The sequence below is a fragment of the Neofelis nebulosa genome, chromosome 7 (assembly GCF_028018385.1).
Source record: "Neofelis nebulosa isolate mNeoNeb1 chromosome 7, mNeoNeb1.pri, whole genome shotgun sequence".
Classification (NCBI taxonomy): Eukaryota; Metazoa; Chordata; class Mammalia; order Carnivora; family Felidae; genus Neofelis; species Neofelis nebulosa.
In genome coordinates this window covers 147,646,814-147,664,301 of record NC_080788.1, presented here as the reverse complement: position 1 = coordinate 147,664,301, position 17,488 = coordinate 147,646,814, and the positions used below count along the sequence as shown (strand labels likewise).

At 65.0% G+C, this 17,488-nt stretch overlaps 1 protein-coding gene across 2 annotated transcripts in view; it reads left to right on the top strand.

The window, feature by feature from the left end:
• The window catches only part of BRF1 (BRF1 RNA polymerase III transcription initiation factor subunit), a 56,227-nt gene extending 40,653 nt beyond the window's left edge, over positions 1-15,574 (top strand). For both annotated transcript variants that reach the window (XM_058740505.1, XM_058740506.1), the window contains 12 exons: positions 716-865; positions 1,812-1,905; positions 3,538-4,163; positions 4,255-4,347; positions 7,827-8,096; positions 9,364-9,425; positions 9,802-9,883; positions 9,962-10,017; positions 10,875-11,131; positions 13,933-13,984; positions 14,336-14,507; positions 14,992-15,574. In XM_058740505.1, coding sequence (XP_058596488.1) covers positions 716-865; positions 1,812-1,905; positions 3,538-4,163; positions 4,255-4,347; positions 7,827-8,096; positions 9,364-9,425; positions 9,802-9,883; positions 9,962-10,017; positions 10,875-11,131; positions 13,933-13,984; positions 14,336-14,507; positions 14,992-15,029 — 1,952 coding nt within the window. In that variant the 3' untranslated portion in view covers positions 15,030-15,574. The remainder of the gene's footprint in view (positions 1-715; positions 866-1,811; positions 1,906-3,537; positions 4,164-4,254; positions 4,348-7,826; positions 8,097-9,363; positions 9,426-9,801; positions 9,884-9,961; positions 10,018-10,874; positions 11,132-13,932; positions 13,985-14,335; positions 14,508-14,991) is intronic.
• Positions 15,575-17,488: the final 1,914 nt, after the last annotated feature.

The following is a 17,488-nucleotide window of genomic DNA, read 5'->3' as shown; positions in this document are numbered from 1 at the left end:
GCAGCGGCCCCTCTTGAGCAAGGTCTCCCCAGATGATCCTGCCCAAAGGGGGTTTCGTTTCTGGTGTTCTGTCGTGGACCCCGTGCCACTCCGTCTGTGCACTCGCAGCAGTGCCGTAGCCCACCGAATTCGTCAAGTTACTTGGTCTCACCCGCCCCGGGGGCTGGAAGTGTCCTAAGCCTAGGGCGCTAAGGGAGTCTTCCAGCTCGTAGCTTAGAGCAGGGCACGAGCGAGGGAGAGCGTGTGTGTGTGCGCTCGTATGTCCGGGTCCCTCCGAGCCCTCCCTTGCTAAGGACCGTGTGGTTATTTAAAGAGATGTACCCACGCCCGTAGCCAGAAGAGCAGCGGTAAATAAACAGCTAACGAACGTGCTGTGTCTCAGTCATAGTCCACGACCCGCCAAACAAAGCAGCAAGGTGTGGCGTGTGCACCTGCACAAGCACGAGGGATGCCCGCACGGGCCTAGTGTCCTGCCCCGGGAAGCAGCTGTGGGAGGGATGTGGGTGAGCGGCCCCAGCCGAGGGGCGGGGGGGGGGCCCGGGGAGCCCGTGCGGCGGAAGGACTGGGAAGGGTCGCCCCGATGGGGAGATGGCGTGCCGTGTTGTTCCCGTGCGCCGTCCGGGTCTGGAGCGGGCACGTTCCTCGAGGCCCGGTGGGGCGAGGCCTGCTCCTGTCCCAGGACGCAGTGGCACTGAGGCCCCCGTGTCTGCTGCAGACCCGTGCCTGTACATCCCACGCTTTGCCCACCTGCTGGAGTTTGGGGAGAAGAACCACGAGGTGTCCATGACGGCCCTGAGGCTCCTGCAGAGGATGAAGAGGGACTGGATGCACACTGGCCGGCGCCCCTCGGGCCTCTGCGGAGCAGGTGTGGCGGCCTGGCCGGCCGCGCTGCTGGTTTCCGTGCTGGCTTCTGCAGGCCGGGCACGCGGGTGGTGGGCGGGCTGTCTCCACAGCGACCTTGGCCGCCGAGGACTGCCAGCTGCCCCCTGCACTGACTCTCAGTCACCGGGGCGGGGCAGGACTCGTGGAGGCCGCGGCTGGCCGGCCCTGCCCTGGCCCCGCGGCCCGGTCGTGACTGCAGAGGGTGTCCGGGCCTCTCTGGCTGACCCCTTGACCCCCGAAAGGGTAGCTGTCCGGGTCGCCCTCTAGGTGGCAGCTGCCCGAAAACAGTCCCGCAACCCTGTCCTCCATGTCTCGGGGCCTGACGCGGGCCTGGGTCTGGAGCCCTCCCCGGCAGGCCCCCACCCTGGCCCCCACCGGCTCCGTACCTGTCCAGAGCGCCACGGGCCTGCGTTCCCGCGCTCGGCTGCCAGTAGGATCGTTTCCCATTTCGGAGCCCGATTTCCAAGTGCACCGCCCACTCGGGGCCCGTCCGAGAACCAACCTGGCTGTGGCCGCCACGTGGGGCCCACCGCCTTTTCTCCCTGACCCCGGGCCGTGTCCCCAGAAGCCTCACCTCCACTGCCGACCAGTGTGCCTGTTCGAGTCACCTGAGAGTCAGCTCGCTGGTTTGCGGGGTGACGTGAGGTTCTCAGGTGGATTTTAATTCTCCCTGTGTGGAGGACAGAGTGTGAGATGAGCACTTTCTACGTTGATAGATCACTGCGTGGTTGCACGCAAAGCCGTGTGCAGCTTTCAGGGGCTGTGACGGTCACATGCTGTGTAAGCGCTCCCCATGGTGAGGCTGGGGACTCGGCGCCTGCAGGCCCCCCAGGCAGGGCTCTCCCCACCGCAGGTCATCGGCCCCGAGCGCTGGGCTGCTGTGCACCTGATCCGATGCCTGACTCCCGTCGTGCCCCCCCCCCCCCCAGCACTTCTGGTCGCAGCCAGGATGCACGATTTCCGGAGAACCGTCAAAGAGGTCATCAGCGTGGTCAAGGTGTGCGAGTCCACGTTGCGGAAGAGGTAGGTGGCTCTAGTTTGTGGCCTGGGGCATAGACGGTTCATCCGTCGGGCCCAGCCAGGCCCGTTGGTCAGAGCCACCTCCTGGGGGGCTCCTCGGTGTGGGCGCCACCCGCCTCCCTCCCGGGCGTCTCGGTCAGTCCTGGCACCATGCCAGCTGCAGGGTGCAGTGCCTCTCTAAGGTGGGTTGACGTGGACTGTGGGGGCCCGGGAGCCTGGTCCCCCACCCGGGGGGATGCCCGGCTGACACCGAGGGCCACCGTGCCATGTGTCCGGGTGCCCACGAGCTCCTGCTTTGGGGTGTGGTGTTCGTGGGGTGGCACAGCTCAGCATCAGATGCATGTGGGCTGAAGTCCAATTGCCAGCAGACCTGTAATTGTGCCTGTTCTCACAACGGATCTGGAACATTCGATGGCTTGTTTTCAGTGGAGGTCGTATCCTGTGGCAGTTTTCAAAGGCAGATAGTAAGGCATTTTGTTTGTTCAACCTCTAATTCTCTTCAAAACAGTTAAAAAAAATTTTTTTTTCATGTTTATTTTTGAGAGGGAGAGATCACGAGCAGAGAAGGGGCAGAGAGAGGGAGAGAGGGAGAGAATCTCAAGTAGGCTTTACACTGTGAGCACAGAGCCCGATGTGGGGTTTAATCCCGTGACCCTGGGATCATGACCTGAGCCGAAATCAAGAGCTGGACCCCCAACCGACAGAGCCCCCAGGTGCCCCTGACCATGCATTTTTAAAACCACACTACTCCACTTTGGAGAATCATTGTTCTTCAGTGAGTAACACTAGAGAATTTTAAGCCACGGTGGTGTGAACGTAATCGTAGTTTGGAAAGTTAATCTGTTGTGTTGAGAGCTCGTAAGAATGGGTTCACTGAAGGTAGAGAGCACTACTCGTTCATCCAGAAACATACATACGTTTGTTTGTTTGTTTGTTTGTTTGTTTAGCGTTTATTTTTGAGAGAGAACTCGCGCGTACACGAGTGGGGGCAGAGAGGGAGACAAAGACTCTGAAACTGCGAGATCATGATCTGAGCCCAAGTGAGACGCTTAACCAACTGAGCCACCCAGGTGTCTGCCCCCCCCGCCCAAGTTTTTTATTGAACATTTTGTAGGTTGGGGGCACCTGGGTGGTTCAGTCAGTTGAGGGTCTGAATCTTGATTTCAGCCATGGGATCAAGCCCCTGTCAGGCTGACTGTGGAGCCTGCTTGGGATTCTCTCTTTCTTTCCCTCCCCCTTGCTGGCCCTTGATATCTCTCTCTCTTTCTCTCTCTCGCTCTCGCTCTCGCTCTCTCGCTCTCTATCTCTCAAATAATAAAAAACTAAAAAAAAACAAAACAAAACGTGTCTTGTTGGGTGTGAGATGTAGGGAATTGAGCTTGAGTCAGCACATACCTAGGGCTGCTGCCTTGGCCTCCTTCCTTCTGGGCCTCCTCTGAGTCTCCCCGTGGGAGCGACAAGGGGAGCTTATCGCTTGTCCAGCAACAAGGGCAGGTGACCCCTGCCCACCCTGCCTTCCTCCCCAGGGCCCCGCTGTGGGGGGCGGCAAGCAGGGCCTGGTGACCAGCAAGTGGGGCCACAGTGCCCCATGGCCGTCTCCAGGGCTCTTGTCTCCCTGTGACTCTCTTGTCCCAGGCTGACGGAGTTCGAAGACACGCCCACCAGCCAGCTGACCGTGGACGAGTTCATGAAGATCGATCTGGAGGAGGAGTGTGATCCCCCTTCATACACAGCTGGGCAGCGGAAGCTGCGCCTGAAGCAGGCGAGTCCCCGTGTCCGTCCAGCACTCGAGTCCCTCGAGGCACTTCCTAGATCTCGTGTCACGTTCCTACTTTGGGACGAGAAGCTTAGTTACAAAGGCTCGACTGGGTCTGTGTCCACACGGCTCGCAGGGAGAGGCGGCAGATGGGTGGGTGAGCAGTGGGTGGGGCACCAAGGGCCAGCTCTCCCCAGGCCGTGGTCCCCATGCCTTCCCAGGGCGTTTCGCGTACAGTGCCTTGGGCGGGCGCTGCCTTGCTCTGGGGCCTGGTCGTTAACGTTTACCTGGAGGGCTGGGGTCCAGGGCCGCTGCTCCGTGTGCAGCCTGCGGGGCCCCCAGATGACACCCGGGAGGGGGGTCTGGGCAAGGCCCGGTGGTCTGCGACGAGAGGCGGGGGTGCACGCCGCGTCCCTCTTTCATGCCTGCCTGTCTCCACTGAAGGTTCTGGGTGCTTTGTTTCAGCTCGAACAAGTTCTGTCCAAAAAACTGGAGGAAGTTGAAGGTGAGCAGCCGATCTTACCGCTACTGATGCCTCGTGTCCCTTAGAACAGGGGGCTTTGTAGTCATGGTTCGCTTCTAATTTCCTGCTGCAGGTGAGATATCCACCTACCAGGACGCGATTGAGAACGAGCTGGAGAGCAGCCGGCCGAAGGCAAAGGGGGCCCTCGCCAACCTGACCAGAGACGGTGAGTCCCGCCGGGGCCCCTGCGGCCTCGAGGGGCCGGCCCCCGCCCTGCCGCCACCCCTTCTGTGGCCGAGGGAGCCCGCCTCACAGGGCCCCGCTCCCAGCCCTGGCCACCCGCCGCATCCTGGCCCTGATGTGCTGGGCACGGTGTCCAGATGCTCCCGGGACCCCTGCCCGCCCGCCCCCCACCCAGGTTCCAGCCCTGCCACCCAGATCTTCCTTCCAGACTGTCCTGCTGCCTCCCTCCAGACCCCTCCCTGCTGTCGCCCGCCCCCTCAGCCTCCCTGGGGCTTCCTCCGTGTCGTGGCTCATGTGAACGTTTTCGGGTACACACTTGGTCTTCCTTTGTCCCCCGGACGCCCCCGTGTCGACTTCTTTCTGGGTGCTCTGGGGACCCCGTCTGGAGGTCCCTGGTTTGCCAGGGCCAGGTGCTCGCTCTCACTGCCCGCCCCTCTTCCCCGGGGTCACTTCCTCCTAGCACCTCTGGCCCGCCCCGCGCCGCCTCCCAAGGACCAGCGTCTTCCCGCCCTTGGGTTTTCCTCGGCCGCCCGCTGGTCCGGTGACCCACCGTCGGTCGCCGCTGTAAGCGGTGTCCTGCCCCGTCTTCACTGCTGCCGTGCGTGGGAGACCGCGGTCTCCAGGTGCTGCCCTGGGCTCCCTCGTGTCAGGAATCCCGTTACCGCTCCCGGTGCCGCGCTCTTGGTCCCCAGGTTTTCCTCGTGAGTCGCGGGGGTGGCAGCGGGCACAGCCTCCTGCAGGACACGGGGCGACTCTGGGTCGAGATGCCACCTTTCCCCGAGAAGGAAATGCTCAGGCCTGGCTTTCACCGGGTCTGGGCTCCGTGAGCGTGACCCACTGCCGGGATGGCACCCTGTCGTCGGGCCTCCCCGTCTGGGCCCCCGGCACCGTCCACACAGACGGGCAGAGCTGTCTCAGGACACGTTTGACTTTGTTATTTCTGTGGGGTTTGCGCTCTCCTCTTCTCGCATAGCGTTGTTTTCTGGTGTTTTAGTCGGTTCGCGGTTCCCCACGAGTCCCGTTGGTCTGTTCATCCTGCCGCCTTCCTGTCACTGAGCCAGGAACGCCTGTTCTTCCAGCTTTGCCCATGTCCTGACCTTCAGGGTCACTGCTTGGGCGGCTCGCGTGCAGGGCCCGTGAGCCCGTCCGAGCGGCAGACGCCGTCCTGACGCCCGGTGTCCGTGGGGCTCACGCCTCTGGCTGGCGCTGCTCTCGGAGGCCGAGGTTTCCGTGAGGAATTCAGTCTGGTTTTCGTGGTCGTCTCCGTGTTTGGCACACAGCCCGTCCTCGGTGTTCCTGTGTGCTCGTGGCCCACCCCGGGTCTGTGGCTGGAGATGCCCGTGGGCTTGGGTCGGGCTGGGTCATCGCACTTTCTGCTCCTCGCTCGCTCTGCCCGGTGACCCCTCAAGGACAGAGGTGGCCGGTGTCGGCTGCCCCCGGTGCAACGCCTGCGGCCGCCGTATTCTTTTTTTTTTAAATTTTTTTTTTTTTCCAACGTTTTTTTTATTTATTTTTGGGACAGAGAGAGACAGAGCATGAACGGGGAGGAGCAGAGAGAGAGGGAGACACAGAATCGGAAACAGGCTCCAGGCTCCGAGCCATCAGCCCAGAGCCTGACGCGGGGCTCGAACTCACAGACTGTGAGATCGTGACCTGGCTGAAGTCGGACGCTTAACCGACTGCGCCACCCAGGCGCCCCGCGGCCGCCGTATTCTGACAGGCCGGTGTGTCCGGAGGGCCGTCCTCGGGGCTGCGTGCGCACCCCATCCCGTCCGCGTGTGCTGCTCCACTCCCCTTCCTCGGCGCTTTCGTGCGTCGTCGTCTTGCGGCAGAGAATTGGACGCTGCCTCGTCGCCTGGCCTGAAGCTGTTTCTCCCATAGCAGGTGCAGCTGGTTTCTGTCCGTCACCGTGACTTGTTACCTGTCCCTTCTCTGCGCCGGGGGCCCCCTCGTCCCCTCCCCCCACCCCCACGGGAGGGCCGTGTGGGTGGCAGGGGCCGGGTCCTCCGGGCAGGCATCAGGGCAGAGGTGTTCATCCGGAGGGATCATCACCCCACGTGCGTTTCCTGCTCCAGGGCATCAGTGGTTTCGTCCCCCCAGGGCTGCGTCGGTAGGGACGTGACGTTCTCGTGTCAGTCGGCGCTCACCACGAGCTTTAAGCGTGACACGTTCCAAACCGGAGTAAGGTGTTCCTTTTTTTTCTTTTAACGTTTGATTTTGAGAGAGAGAACCAGCAGGGAGGAGCAGAGAGAGAGACAGAAGTTCTGAAGTGGGCTTTGCGCAGAGAGCGGAGAACCTGACGTGGGGCTTGAACTCACGGACCACGAGATCGTGACCTGCGTCGAAGTCGGACACTTAACCGACTGAGCCACCCAGGCGCCCCAGAGTGAGGTCTCACGTAAACTTTAAACTCTGTAAGGAACCACGCACGTCGTTGGTGACTCGTCAGTGGTTTTACTGAGGCGTCACTGACGCACGACAAACCGCAAACTTAGAAGGCGGTGTTTTGGTGAGATGGACAAGGCCCCCCCCCTCCCCCACCCCGACGCCCTGGGCCTGTGTCAGCCAGCCCTTGGAGGTCGGTTGTACTTCCTGGCGTTTTTCCTCCGTGGGATCACAAGGCCCGTCCTGACTCGCGTCCAGCCGCTCTGCTGTGTGGGAGCGCGCGGGTGGGGTGCACAGCGGCCCCATCTGTGGTGCGTGGCAGGCCCGACGTACGCCCGGGTCGTTAGTCTAGCCGGGGCTGACGCACACGTGGGGTGTTTTCTGGGTTTGGGTTGTCGTGCACACAGCGCCGTGAACGTCTGTGCACAGGTGACCGCGTGGACGTTTACCTCCTCTCTGCCGGGCGAGCGCCGAGGAGCGGACTTGCTGGCCGGTGCGGGGCACGTGCCCCTGTCTTGGAGGGGCCGCCGCGTGTGTGCCCCGCCGGGCGTGGGAGCCGCTTCCCGACGCCACTCTCGGCCTGGCGGGAGGGTGATGGCGCCCGCAGAAGCCGCAGCCGGTTCTGACGGGCGGTGTGTTTTCTTCTTCCGGACTCTCGAGTGTCGCCTTCGTGTCCCGAACACCAGTTGCTCACGGGAGGGCCATGCTCTCCAGCTGGTTGCGATCGAAGCGACTGATGTTTTGTGGGTTGCTTCCCGAGTCACTTCCTAGATGTGACTAGGAAGTTTTGTCTAATCTGAAGCCATAGGTATTTTCCCCCGTTAAAAAAAATTTTTAGCTGTTAAATTTGAGTGAATTTTTGCACAAAGCGTGAGGCATAGGCCGAGGGCCGTGCTTAGGTGCGTGGACGTCGGGCTCCCTCTGTGACGAGGTGCGTCTTTGAGCCCCTCTTTCGTCGGTTGCTTACTGATGTTAACGAAGCAACTGCTGGCTGGACGGCGATGCTTCTCTGCACGGCGGTGGGGCCCTCTGCCTTTCCACGCGGTTCACAGGCGGTGTGTGCGATTGGGTCCCTAGGCTCCGTGGAGGACACCACGTCCAGTGTATTCGGGGAAGACGATGCTGAGGACGAGGAGTTAGAAGCCGCTGCCAGCCACCTGAACAAGGACTTTTACCAGGAGATCCTTGGTAGCGGCTTGTCCAGCAGTTCCGAGGGGGCCGGAGACCCCGACGGGGACGCCAGGCCCCCTGCCCTGGAGTCCCTGCTTGGCCCCCTGCCCACCGCGGCCAGCCTGGGCATCTCAGACTCCATCCGAGAGTGCATCTCCTCCCAGAGCCAGGACCCCAGTGAGTGCCTGGGGGCTTGGGGAGAGGAGGGGGGCTCCTCTGGGCAGGGGGGCGGGACCATGGCCAGCAGATAGCAGGTCCAGATCGCCTGTCCCCAGCTGGGGGCGGTGGGGTGCAGCCTTACGGAAGGGTGGGTGCTGTGCCTGCCGTGTGTGAGCCATCGGTGATCCCGGCATGGGCTTGTCACCACCCTCAGAACCCTTCCCAGGTGGCCCGCTGGCTTAGTCCTGGCCAGAGTCCTCTGCTGGCCGGGGGGGGGGGGAGGGTCCTCCTGCCCGAGCTCCTCCACAGGGACAGGGCCTGCGTCCCCCGCCTGTCCCTTCTCGTCTGACTGAGGGCACGGTCCCCGCCAGTTGGGCTTCGGCGCTGGCGGTGCTGGTGGCCCGGCAGGAGCGTTGGCCTCACCCCCCTGGGAGAGGCCTGGGGCGCGGGCTGTCCCGGTTCTTCCGCGTCTTCCTCCCTCAGGTGTCCCCAGACTGCAGGGTGCAGGCCCTGCTTCGTCTCCGGGCACCGAGGGCTGGGCCAGGAGCCCCTGTGAGGCTGTGCCACCCAGACGTTCATCACATACCCTGTAGCCAGGTGTGGCGATGGGCGGGCACGTGCCTGCCCTGATGGCGGTGACGTCTAGGGTGAGAGGGACAGCGACACAGCCCGAGCCCGGTGTGCAGGTTGTACCGTAAGGGCCTGTGCGAAGGCCCTGAGGCAGGAGGAGACCATTCTTGCAGGGGCCGAGAGAGCCGGCATTGAGGCAGAGCAGGGAGGCGTGTGAGCGATGTGTCTGAGCGCCAGGGGGAGTCCACGCAGGGCCTTGGCCGCGGAGCGACAGTGTGGCCCACGGGCTGTGGGTGGAATCGGGAGGAGCCGGCAGAGGACCACCTGGCGACGGGGGCCGCAGAGAGCAGCGGCTGCCCCATTTTCTGGGCCGTGCAGACTGTGCTGTTGACCCAGCTGAGGCAGGAGGGGAGTGGCCAGCGGGGCCTGGGGACGTCCCGAGCGTGTCACTGGGGACTCTCCGCGGCCCCTCTCCTGCTCCAGAGACGCTGCTGTCGTCCGGGAGCCGCAGGGACTGGCGGGGCACCGCCTCGGCCGTGGCCCTGGTCTAGTGTCCTTCCTGCACAAGCGCTGGCGTGAGAGCCACGCACTGTCCCCCGAGGGGCCGCCGTCCGCCCTCGGCCAGAGCCCCCGAGTCCTGAGACAGCCCGGGGGAGTGTGCACTTGGTCACCGGTTACTGACTCCCAACGACACCGGTGTCGTGCTTCCCCGTAGCGGACGCGTGCGGGGACGGCGAGCTGGACCTCAGTGGCATCGACGACCTAGAGATCGACAGGGTGAGCGCGCCTGCAGCCTCCGCCCGTGCGGCACGTGGTCTGTGCTGGCCACACTGCCCTGCCCTCCCGCGGGTGGGGCGTCCCCACACCGGGCCACCACACAGCCCCCCCGGGACCCGGGACCTTCGTCAGTTCCCGGGGCGGGGCACCGTGTCCTCAGCTCAGTTCCTTCTCAGGGACCTGTGCCCCTGCACTCTGGCCTGGCTCCTGTGCCCCCGCTGTTGGCCTTGGAAGGGGTGGAGGACAACAGGGTCCCCGACCGGCTCCCCCAGTGAGCCTATAGCCTCGTGGGTCAGAGGTGCACCCCTGACCAGCGTATACAAGCAGGAAGGGTGTGGGTGGCCGAGACCTGAGTGTGGTGTTGTGTTCTGCCCAGTACATCCTGAACGAGGCGGAAGCCCGCGTGAAGGCCGAGCTGTGGATGCGGGAGAACGCGGAGTACCTGCGGGAGCAGAGGGGTAAGCGCCCGCCCAGCCGCCCGCCCAAGAGCCTGGGCCAGGGGCCCTTGCTGATCCTGCCATTGGGGGACTTTTCAGAGAAAGAAGCGAGAATAGCAAAGGAGAGGGAGCTTGGCATCTACAAGGAGCACAAGGTAGGGGCACCCGGTGCGCGTGGGGACCGGCCTTGCTCCCCCCGCCCCTCAAGTCACGCCAGGGCTCCCGGGGGGGCAGCACAGACCTGTGCCCCTGGCCGCTGGGCCCTGACCGTGCTGGCCTCCCCTCGGACAGATGTGCCGTTCGGCTTTGGGCAAGATCCCAGGCAGGCTGAATTGGGGCCTTGTGACCTCTGTGGACACCCTGTCCCACCTCTGGGACCTGAGAGAACCTGCGGTCACGCTTCCCTTCCCGTTGGTGGTCGCAGTGATGTGGCCTGCTGCTCGTGTGGCCGGATGGGGAGCGCCTTTCTGGGGCAGGGGGTGAAGGAGGCCAGGGGTGGCCCTGGAGCTTGGGGGTCAGGGTTTGGGGCCCCCGGCAGCATGGCAGGGAGGAGCTGGCAGGAGGCACAGTTAGGCCCTGGTGCGTGGTGCGGCACCCAGGACGAGGTCCGTCCCCGCTGGGTGACGCCTCCTGAGGTCAGGGAGCACCCTGTGTGCCCTTCGGGTATCTGCGTGGTGGGCTCGTGGGCGGTCGAGTTGGCCCCATGCCCCGAGACCTGCCCCCGGCTGGTGGTGATGGTGAGCTGCCAGGGCACGGTGGGATGCAGCCGGCCTCCCCCGTCCCAAGAAGAGGTGGGAGCCGCCCTCAGGGAGGCCCCGGCCCCCTGCACACCTCGGCTCCCCTGGGCGGGGGGGGGGGGGGGGGGGTCCCCAGGAGACCCTGGTTGCCGAGCCCCCCACCCCCCCCCCCCGCCGGTGTCCAGCCGGCCGTGCCCCCACATCCCACGCGGCACCTAGCAGGCTCACGGGCGCTGAGGTCCCCGTGGGGTGGTGACGTCCCCGTTTCCGTTGAGCCCAAGAAGTCCTGCAAGCGCCGGGAGCCGATCCAGGCCAGCACGGCCGGGGAGGCCATCGAGAAGATGCTGGAGCAGAAGAAAATCTCCAGCAAGATCAACTACAGCGTGCTCCGGGACCTCGACAGCAAGGGCGGGGGCGGTCTGCAGGAGGAGGACGCGCAGCCCGAGGGGCGGACCGCCACCCGGAAGCTGCCTCGGAGGAGCACGCCCGCCAGGAGGCACAGGGCCGACCCCGTGGCCAGCGTGGGGAAGAGGTGAGCGGGGCGGGAGGCCTGGGCTGGCATTCGGCCCCCAGGTGCTGGGGACGCACGAGCGTGCTTCCTTCCCAGGGGCTCGCAGATCCTCCTCCGGGCTGCTCGCGCTGCGCCCGCTGCCCTGCGCGCTGCCGTTTGTGCGAAGGGCCGGGCGCTGACGAGGGGCTCCGGCCCTGGAAAGGGGCTGTGGCCTCAGGGTGTGTTGCGCTCACGGAGCGGGTGAGCCGGCCTGTCCTCCAGGAGGGGCTCTCTGCACCCCGTGCCCTGGCTGCACGCCTCTCTCTGCCGAGGAGGGGGGCGGGCGGAGAGCACACGCTGTGGGGGGTGAGCGGGTCAGGGGAGGAGCTGGGAGCGGCAGAGCAGGCCAGCGCCCTGGGCCCAGGGAGGGGGTCACGCAGGGCGTCATGCTAACCCCGCGCAGAGGCGCCCTGGAGGGCCTGCGGGGGCGGGGTGGCCCCACTCCCCCGCCCTCACCTCCCAGACTTCTGTCGCTACCGTTTTTAACCCTAACTCGACCGAGAAGTAAAGATGTTTTTGGTGTGTTTTTTTTGTCTCACGTGGGACTAAATGTCTTTCGTGGTTTCCGTGACCCTTTTTTTTTTTAAGCTTTGTTTAAGTAAACTCCGTACCCAACGTGGAGCTTGAACTCACCACTCTGAGACCAAGAGTCGCGTGCTCCGCTGACTGAGCCGGCCTGGTGCCGCTTTTTTTTCTAATTTTTTTTAAGTTTATTTTTATTTATTTTGAGAGAGAGAGCGTGTGAGAGGGGCAGAGGAAGGGCGAGAGAGAGAAAGAATCCCAAGCAGGTTCTGTGCTGTCAGCACAGAGCCCGACATGGGGCTCAAACCCACAAACCGTGAGATCATGATCTGAGCCGAAATCAAGAATCAGACGACTGACTGAGCTGCCCAGGCGCCCGTGACGTTTTCTCTAGAAGTTGGTTATTCTGCTCCCTGGTTCCCGAGTGCCCAGCGCGGCCTGCCACAGACCAGCACCCCCGTGATCCCTTCTGGTCGTGGTCTGGGGCCTGGGGCGGTGTCCCCAGCCTGTCCCCTGCCTACTCGCTGGACCCCCAGAGTGGCGCCCTGGGCCCTCAGGAACCTGGCACCCTCCCGCACGGGGCCTTCCTGCCAGGCTGCTCAGGCTGCCCCGGGCTGAGTAGGTGCGTCACCCCCACCACAGCCCATGGCGCCCTGTCCACGGCGCACAAGGGCTGCTTTGTCTCTGGCCGCCAGTGGACAGCGTGCGGGCGAGCCCCCGTCTCCTGGGTCAGCTGTGCCCTCTCAGCGCCAGTGCGTCTGTGACCTGGGCTGTGAGAGAGTGAGCGGGCTGGGGTTATGGGCCGAGGGGAGGAGCGTGCTTCCTTCCCAGGGGCTCGCAGATCCTCCTCCGGGCTGCTTGACCCATACCCCCGCCTCCCCGCTGGCCGTCCCACATGCCCTTGACCGCCGTGACTCTTCCCCAGCCAGGTGGGTGGACAGGCCAGCTTCCCAGTGGGGACCGGGAGTCCACCTCTGTGGGAACCGCCCTCCCTGCTCCGGGCCCGTGGTCTCGGCCGGCATGGCCACACGCTTGCTGGTCTCCTGCCCAGAGGCCGCCGGCCTGAGGCCGTGCCAAGCGGAAACCTCCCACGAGCGCTCCGAGGGCCTGTCCACCTGTCAGAGCTGCCCTGGTGTCCACTCCCAGTGTCCCAGGGCTCGTTGGCACATCATAGTGGTGGGGTGCGCTCGGTCATCTGAGGGTCATCTGAGGCCCGTCTGGATGCTTCCCCCAACTGGCCCTGGGGCAGGGTCCCTGAGCGTGGATGGCTTCCATGGCCAGGCCGTGGGAAGGGAGGCTGCCTCCTCTCAGTTGGGGTCTCACTGTCGCCCCGGACAGGTCAGCGTTGTCCGGGGGGTCTTGGTGTTCTTCTCCTTCCTCCGTTCCTTGCAAGTGGCAGTGTGGCCGATGTCCCGGCTTTTGTGTTTGGAGGGTCTGGGGGGAGGGGGCTAGGCCCCCACTCCTCCAGGCATCCAGCCACGGGTGGAGCAGGGCTGTGGTTGGCTGCTGCCCGCAGCCCCCACACGCCGATCCAGAACCTAGGCTGGCAGAGCCCGAGGGCAGCCCGATGTCAGGTCTGCGTTCATCAGATATCGATGGACGTCAGTCACGGCCCAGGGCTGTCTCCTGTTGGCTTGCGTGGCGTTTTAGCTAAAATTGGCATTTGCTGCCAACGTCGTAAAGAAGCTTTCACCGAAGAGCCCTGCTTTCCGACTTCTGCCAGGGGCCCTGCTCCCGCCCCAATTCCCAGCACAGCGGCTGTGCCCCCACGTGGTACGGTGCCAGTGCCTGGCCTGTGGGGGTGGGGACTCGGAGATAGATGCCGTCCCTCTCACGGGTCTGTATCACGTGGACACGCGACCTGTTCAAACGACTGGCTGGCGCCGTGTGCGTTCGCGTAGGAGAAGCCCCCTAGCGGCATCGGGGCGGGGGCGGTGGGGGGGGGGACGTGATTGGCACCAGAAGGAGGAGACCTGCTCACTGAGAGAAAAGGCAGAAGGAGGGGCCGGAGGGCAGAGGGAACCAGGGCAGGTCACAGCTTGAGGCCCGCAGGGTCCACTGGGAAGAGTGACCACAGAGCGGGCCCCGGGGAGGCGGTCAGGGCCGCCGGGGGCCGGGGGAGCCGAAGCAGGAGGGGCTGGGCACCGAGAGCACACCGTGCTTGCGGAGGAGTGGCTGGCCACGCATCTCAGCAGGACCCCCCTGTGTCCTGACCGGTGGCTCTGGCCCGGGCTGAGGCCCTGCAATGCGCTTTCTTCTAGGTTGAGGCCAATGGTGTCTGCGCAGCCGGCCAAGAAGGCGGCCGCAGGAGAGGTACGTGATGCGGCCGCAGCTGGGGGCAGGGGCCTCGAATACCAAGCTGTGAGCAGCTGAGAAGTCGGGCCGGCCCAGGCCCGGGGAGGCCCGAAGCCTGCAGGTGGCAGGGCAAGTGTCCCAGGAGCAGGCCTGCCACTCTGGGGTCGCACTGCCAGGCTGTGTCATCAGACAGCGTGCCCTCAGGGCGAGGCTTTCTGGGCACTGATGTGGGTGTGGGCTGAAGGGTGGGGCGGGGGGCCACTTGGGAGGTCAGGGGCTCTGGGTGTCCTCACTGACCACTCTGGGAGCACAGGGACCCCCCCCCCCCCCAGGGCAGGCGGCCTCTAGAGCCTGTCCCCTCACCTGCAGCCCTTGCCCCTGAGCCCATCCACCCTGGGAGCCGAGCCCGCCAGGCCCACGGCGGTGCTGGTGGAGAGTGGGCCCGTGTCGTACCACCCCGAGGACGACCCCGATGAGGACGACCCCGACGAGGATGACGGGGAGCCCTGTGTCAGCGCCCTGCAGATGATGGGCAGTGGCGGTGAGGGGGCAACAATGGCACTGGGCGGGGCAGGGGTGCTTCAGAGAGAGAGAGAGAGAGAGAGAGAGAGAGAGAACGAACCAGCGGGGGAGGGGCAGAGAGAGGGGGAGAGAGTCCCAAGCAGGCTCCGTGATGCAGAGCCTGATGCAGGGCTCGAACCCGTGAACCATGAGGTCGTGACCTGAGCTGAAGTTGGGCGCTCGACTGACTGAGCCGCCCAGGCACCCAGGCCTGTCAGCTTCAAACGCAGTCTTTCTGTCCAGAAGGAGGTTGGGCCTGGGGCGTTCACAGCTCGGCTCCGTCCGTTCTGAGAACATCAAGTACTGGAAGTCGCCGACCGGGCCCTCCCCGATGTGAAGGCCGCGGGCTCCGGGTTGCAGGAGGGCCGCCTGGCCGGCGGGAGCAGGGCTCCCACCCGCCACCGTACTCCCACGGCGCTCTGCCAGGCACCCGGGTGGCCACGGTTCCCTTCTGCGTTCCACAGATTATGGTTGTGACGGCGAGGAGGACGACGGGTACTGAGCCGTGGCCCTGCAGCCGTGGCGTCTGGCGGTGGGGGCCTCGGTGGGCCCGCCTGCCCCGCAGCCCTCACCACAGGCGCTCAGCACCTCCATGGCACTTGCTGCCAGGACCACGTCGGGAGCGTCGTCGGGAGCGTTTCTGCCCAGCAGGGGACTGGACCGCTGCCTGTGCGTCTGGTCCGATGTGTCTTGTCCCGTGGAAGGAAACTGAGGCGTGAGAAGGCCCGCTTTTCGGAGCGAGTGGAGGGCTCCTTGTGGAGCCGGGTGCCTTGGCCCCCACCCCTCCCCGGGGCTGAGAAGCACTGCACCAGCCCCACCCCCGCGGGGCCAGGGCCACTCTGTGCCTGTGGCTGTGTCTTCAGCCAGACCTCGGACTCTGGCCCACTCCTGGCCCACGACAGGACAGTTGGCTCCATGACCCCTGGGTGCACAGCTGCCCTGGGCAGTGCCCGCACAGCCTCTGGTGGCTGCCCAGGGTGTTGGGCTGGCCCTGCTGCATGGAGCCAGACCCAGGAGCCGGACCCGGGAGCCGGCGCTGGAGCCGGGAGCTGGAGCCCAAGCTGGAACCAGGAGCCAGAACTGGAACCAAGAGCCAGAGCCGTAGGTGCTCCTTGCTTGACCTGGGATCTGGCTCAGTGGCCACAGAGGAATGACAGGCAGAGGGTCTTCAAGCCTGGCCACTCTGCTCTGGATGGTTCCTGCTGCCCTTGACCACCCCTGAGGACCAGGCCTCGTCGTTGGAAGGCCCAGCAACCACTTTCAGGGTCTCCGCTTGGGCGTTGCTGCTCTGGACATGGCCACGGAGGCAGGGCAGATGTTTTTGCTGCTCGAGGCCCCAGACCTGGCCACCCTGCCCCCCCGCCCCCCCGCCCCCCCACAGTGGCAGAGTGGGGCCACACTGCCTTCCCAGGGCCCAGCCCTCCGTCTCCAGGGCTGGGCCAGACCCCTCCTGAACGCAGCAGTATGTAGGTAGGGAACTTTGAGGTCTTGACTGCACGTGTCTGTACCCTGCAGCCAGCCTGGACCCCGGGGCTCCTTAAAAGCCGGAGAGGAGAGTGAGTTTAGTGGAACAGAAAGATCCGTTACTTAAGCAGAAGTTGGCTGAGGCTATGGTCTGTGCCTTCGCATCTGGGGCTGTGGCCTGCCTTGGAGGAGGGAGGCCACGGCCAGTGGGAGTGGGAGGAGCATACAGTGTGCAGGCTGGACTCACGCCTGACCCTATTGTCAGATGCGCTATGGGGACGTGGTTCGGCTTCATTAGCAATCCCCTTGTGCCCAGCCCCGTAGGAAGTCCCAGAGTCTGCTCCTGGCCCCGGTCTCTCGTGGGGCCACAGGGTAGGGAGAGCTTGGCCGCAGCGGCTCTTAGAGCAGCCCCAGGCTCTGGCTTCCTGGCAGGGCCGGCGGGGTGAGGGGTTTCACTGAGCCGCTCGGGGAGCAGAAGGTGGGCTGAGCCTGGCCATGGATGACTGGCTCTGGGGACTTCCAGGTGGAGGTGTGGCGGTGGCCACGGAGGTGACAGAACCACCCTCTGGCAGACGGGGCTGCCTCCCCAGCAGGGCGAGCAAGGCAGGCTTCAGGACGGGGCTCTGGCAGGACACATCCCCAAGGGGCTGGACGGAGGAGGTTCCCACGGAGGAAGAGTCCTCTGTCCCAGTGGGGATGGGGTTTCTGTGGGGGTGTGCAGAGGGCTGGGGTCCTCGGAGAGGATGTGGTGAGGAGAACAGTGAGGCGCGGGCCGTGACCGAGGTGCCGTGACCTGGGGCTGGCAGCCAGCAGCCCTGTGCTCTGTGCCAGGTCGCCACCGCCACCGGCGTGGGCTTGCAGGGGACACACAGGCCCGTGTGCCCCTCCGCCCCATACCTGGACGCCCCTCGTCCAACCCTGAGGATGACCTCCGTCTGGTTGCCGGGTGTGGCTCTCTTCAGGGGGCCATGGGGGGTTGTCCCTGGCAGGTGCGGGCTGCAGCTGATGGGACAGGGTACCAGCATCACCTGTCCCCCCCCCCGCCCCCCAACCTGGGTCCCTGCGGGCTGGGCCGCAGGAATCTGCACCCAGAAAGCTTGGGAGGCCTAGGTGCCTGGGCCAGGGAGGGGCAGGGACCTCACTCCTGCGTCTGAGGGTCAGGGTCACTGAGGTGCTGAGAGCCAGCGGGTGGTCAGACCCAGGCTGGGATCAAACCCCAAGGGGGTGTGTCTGGCAGTGGGCCTGCCCGGGGTGCCTCCCCCCCACTGCGTGCGGGTCCCACCCCTGCCCCCTGCACTACAGACAGGTAGGTGCCGGTTCTGCCCTAATCTTAGCCGAGACCAGAGGGGCACGGGAACCTACGTCACTTCCCAGGTCACCCAGCGTGGAGGTGGCCTCCCTGGGACCCATCCTGACAGCTGCCCCCTTCCCGGGTGCTGGGGCCTGGCCATACCCGCTCTCGGATGCCTGCCCCCGGGGCCTGGCCAGCGACAGCAG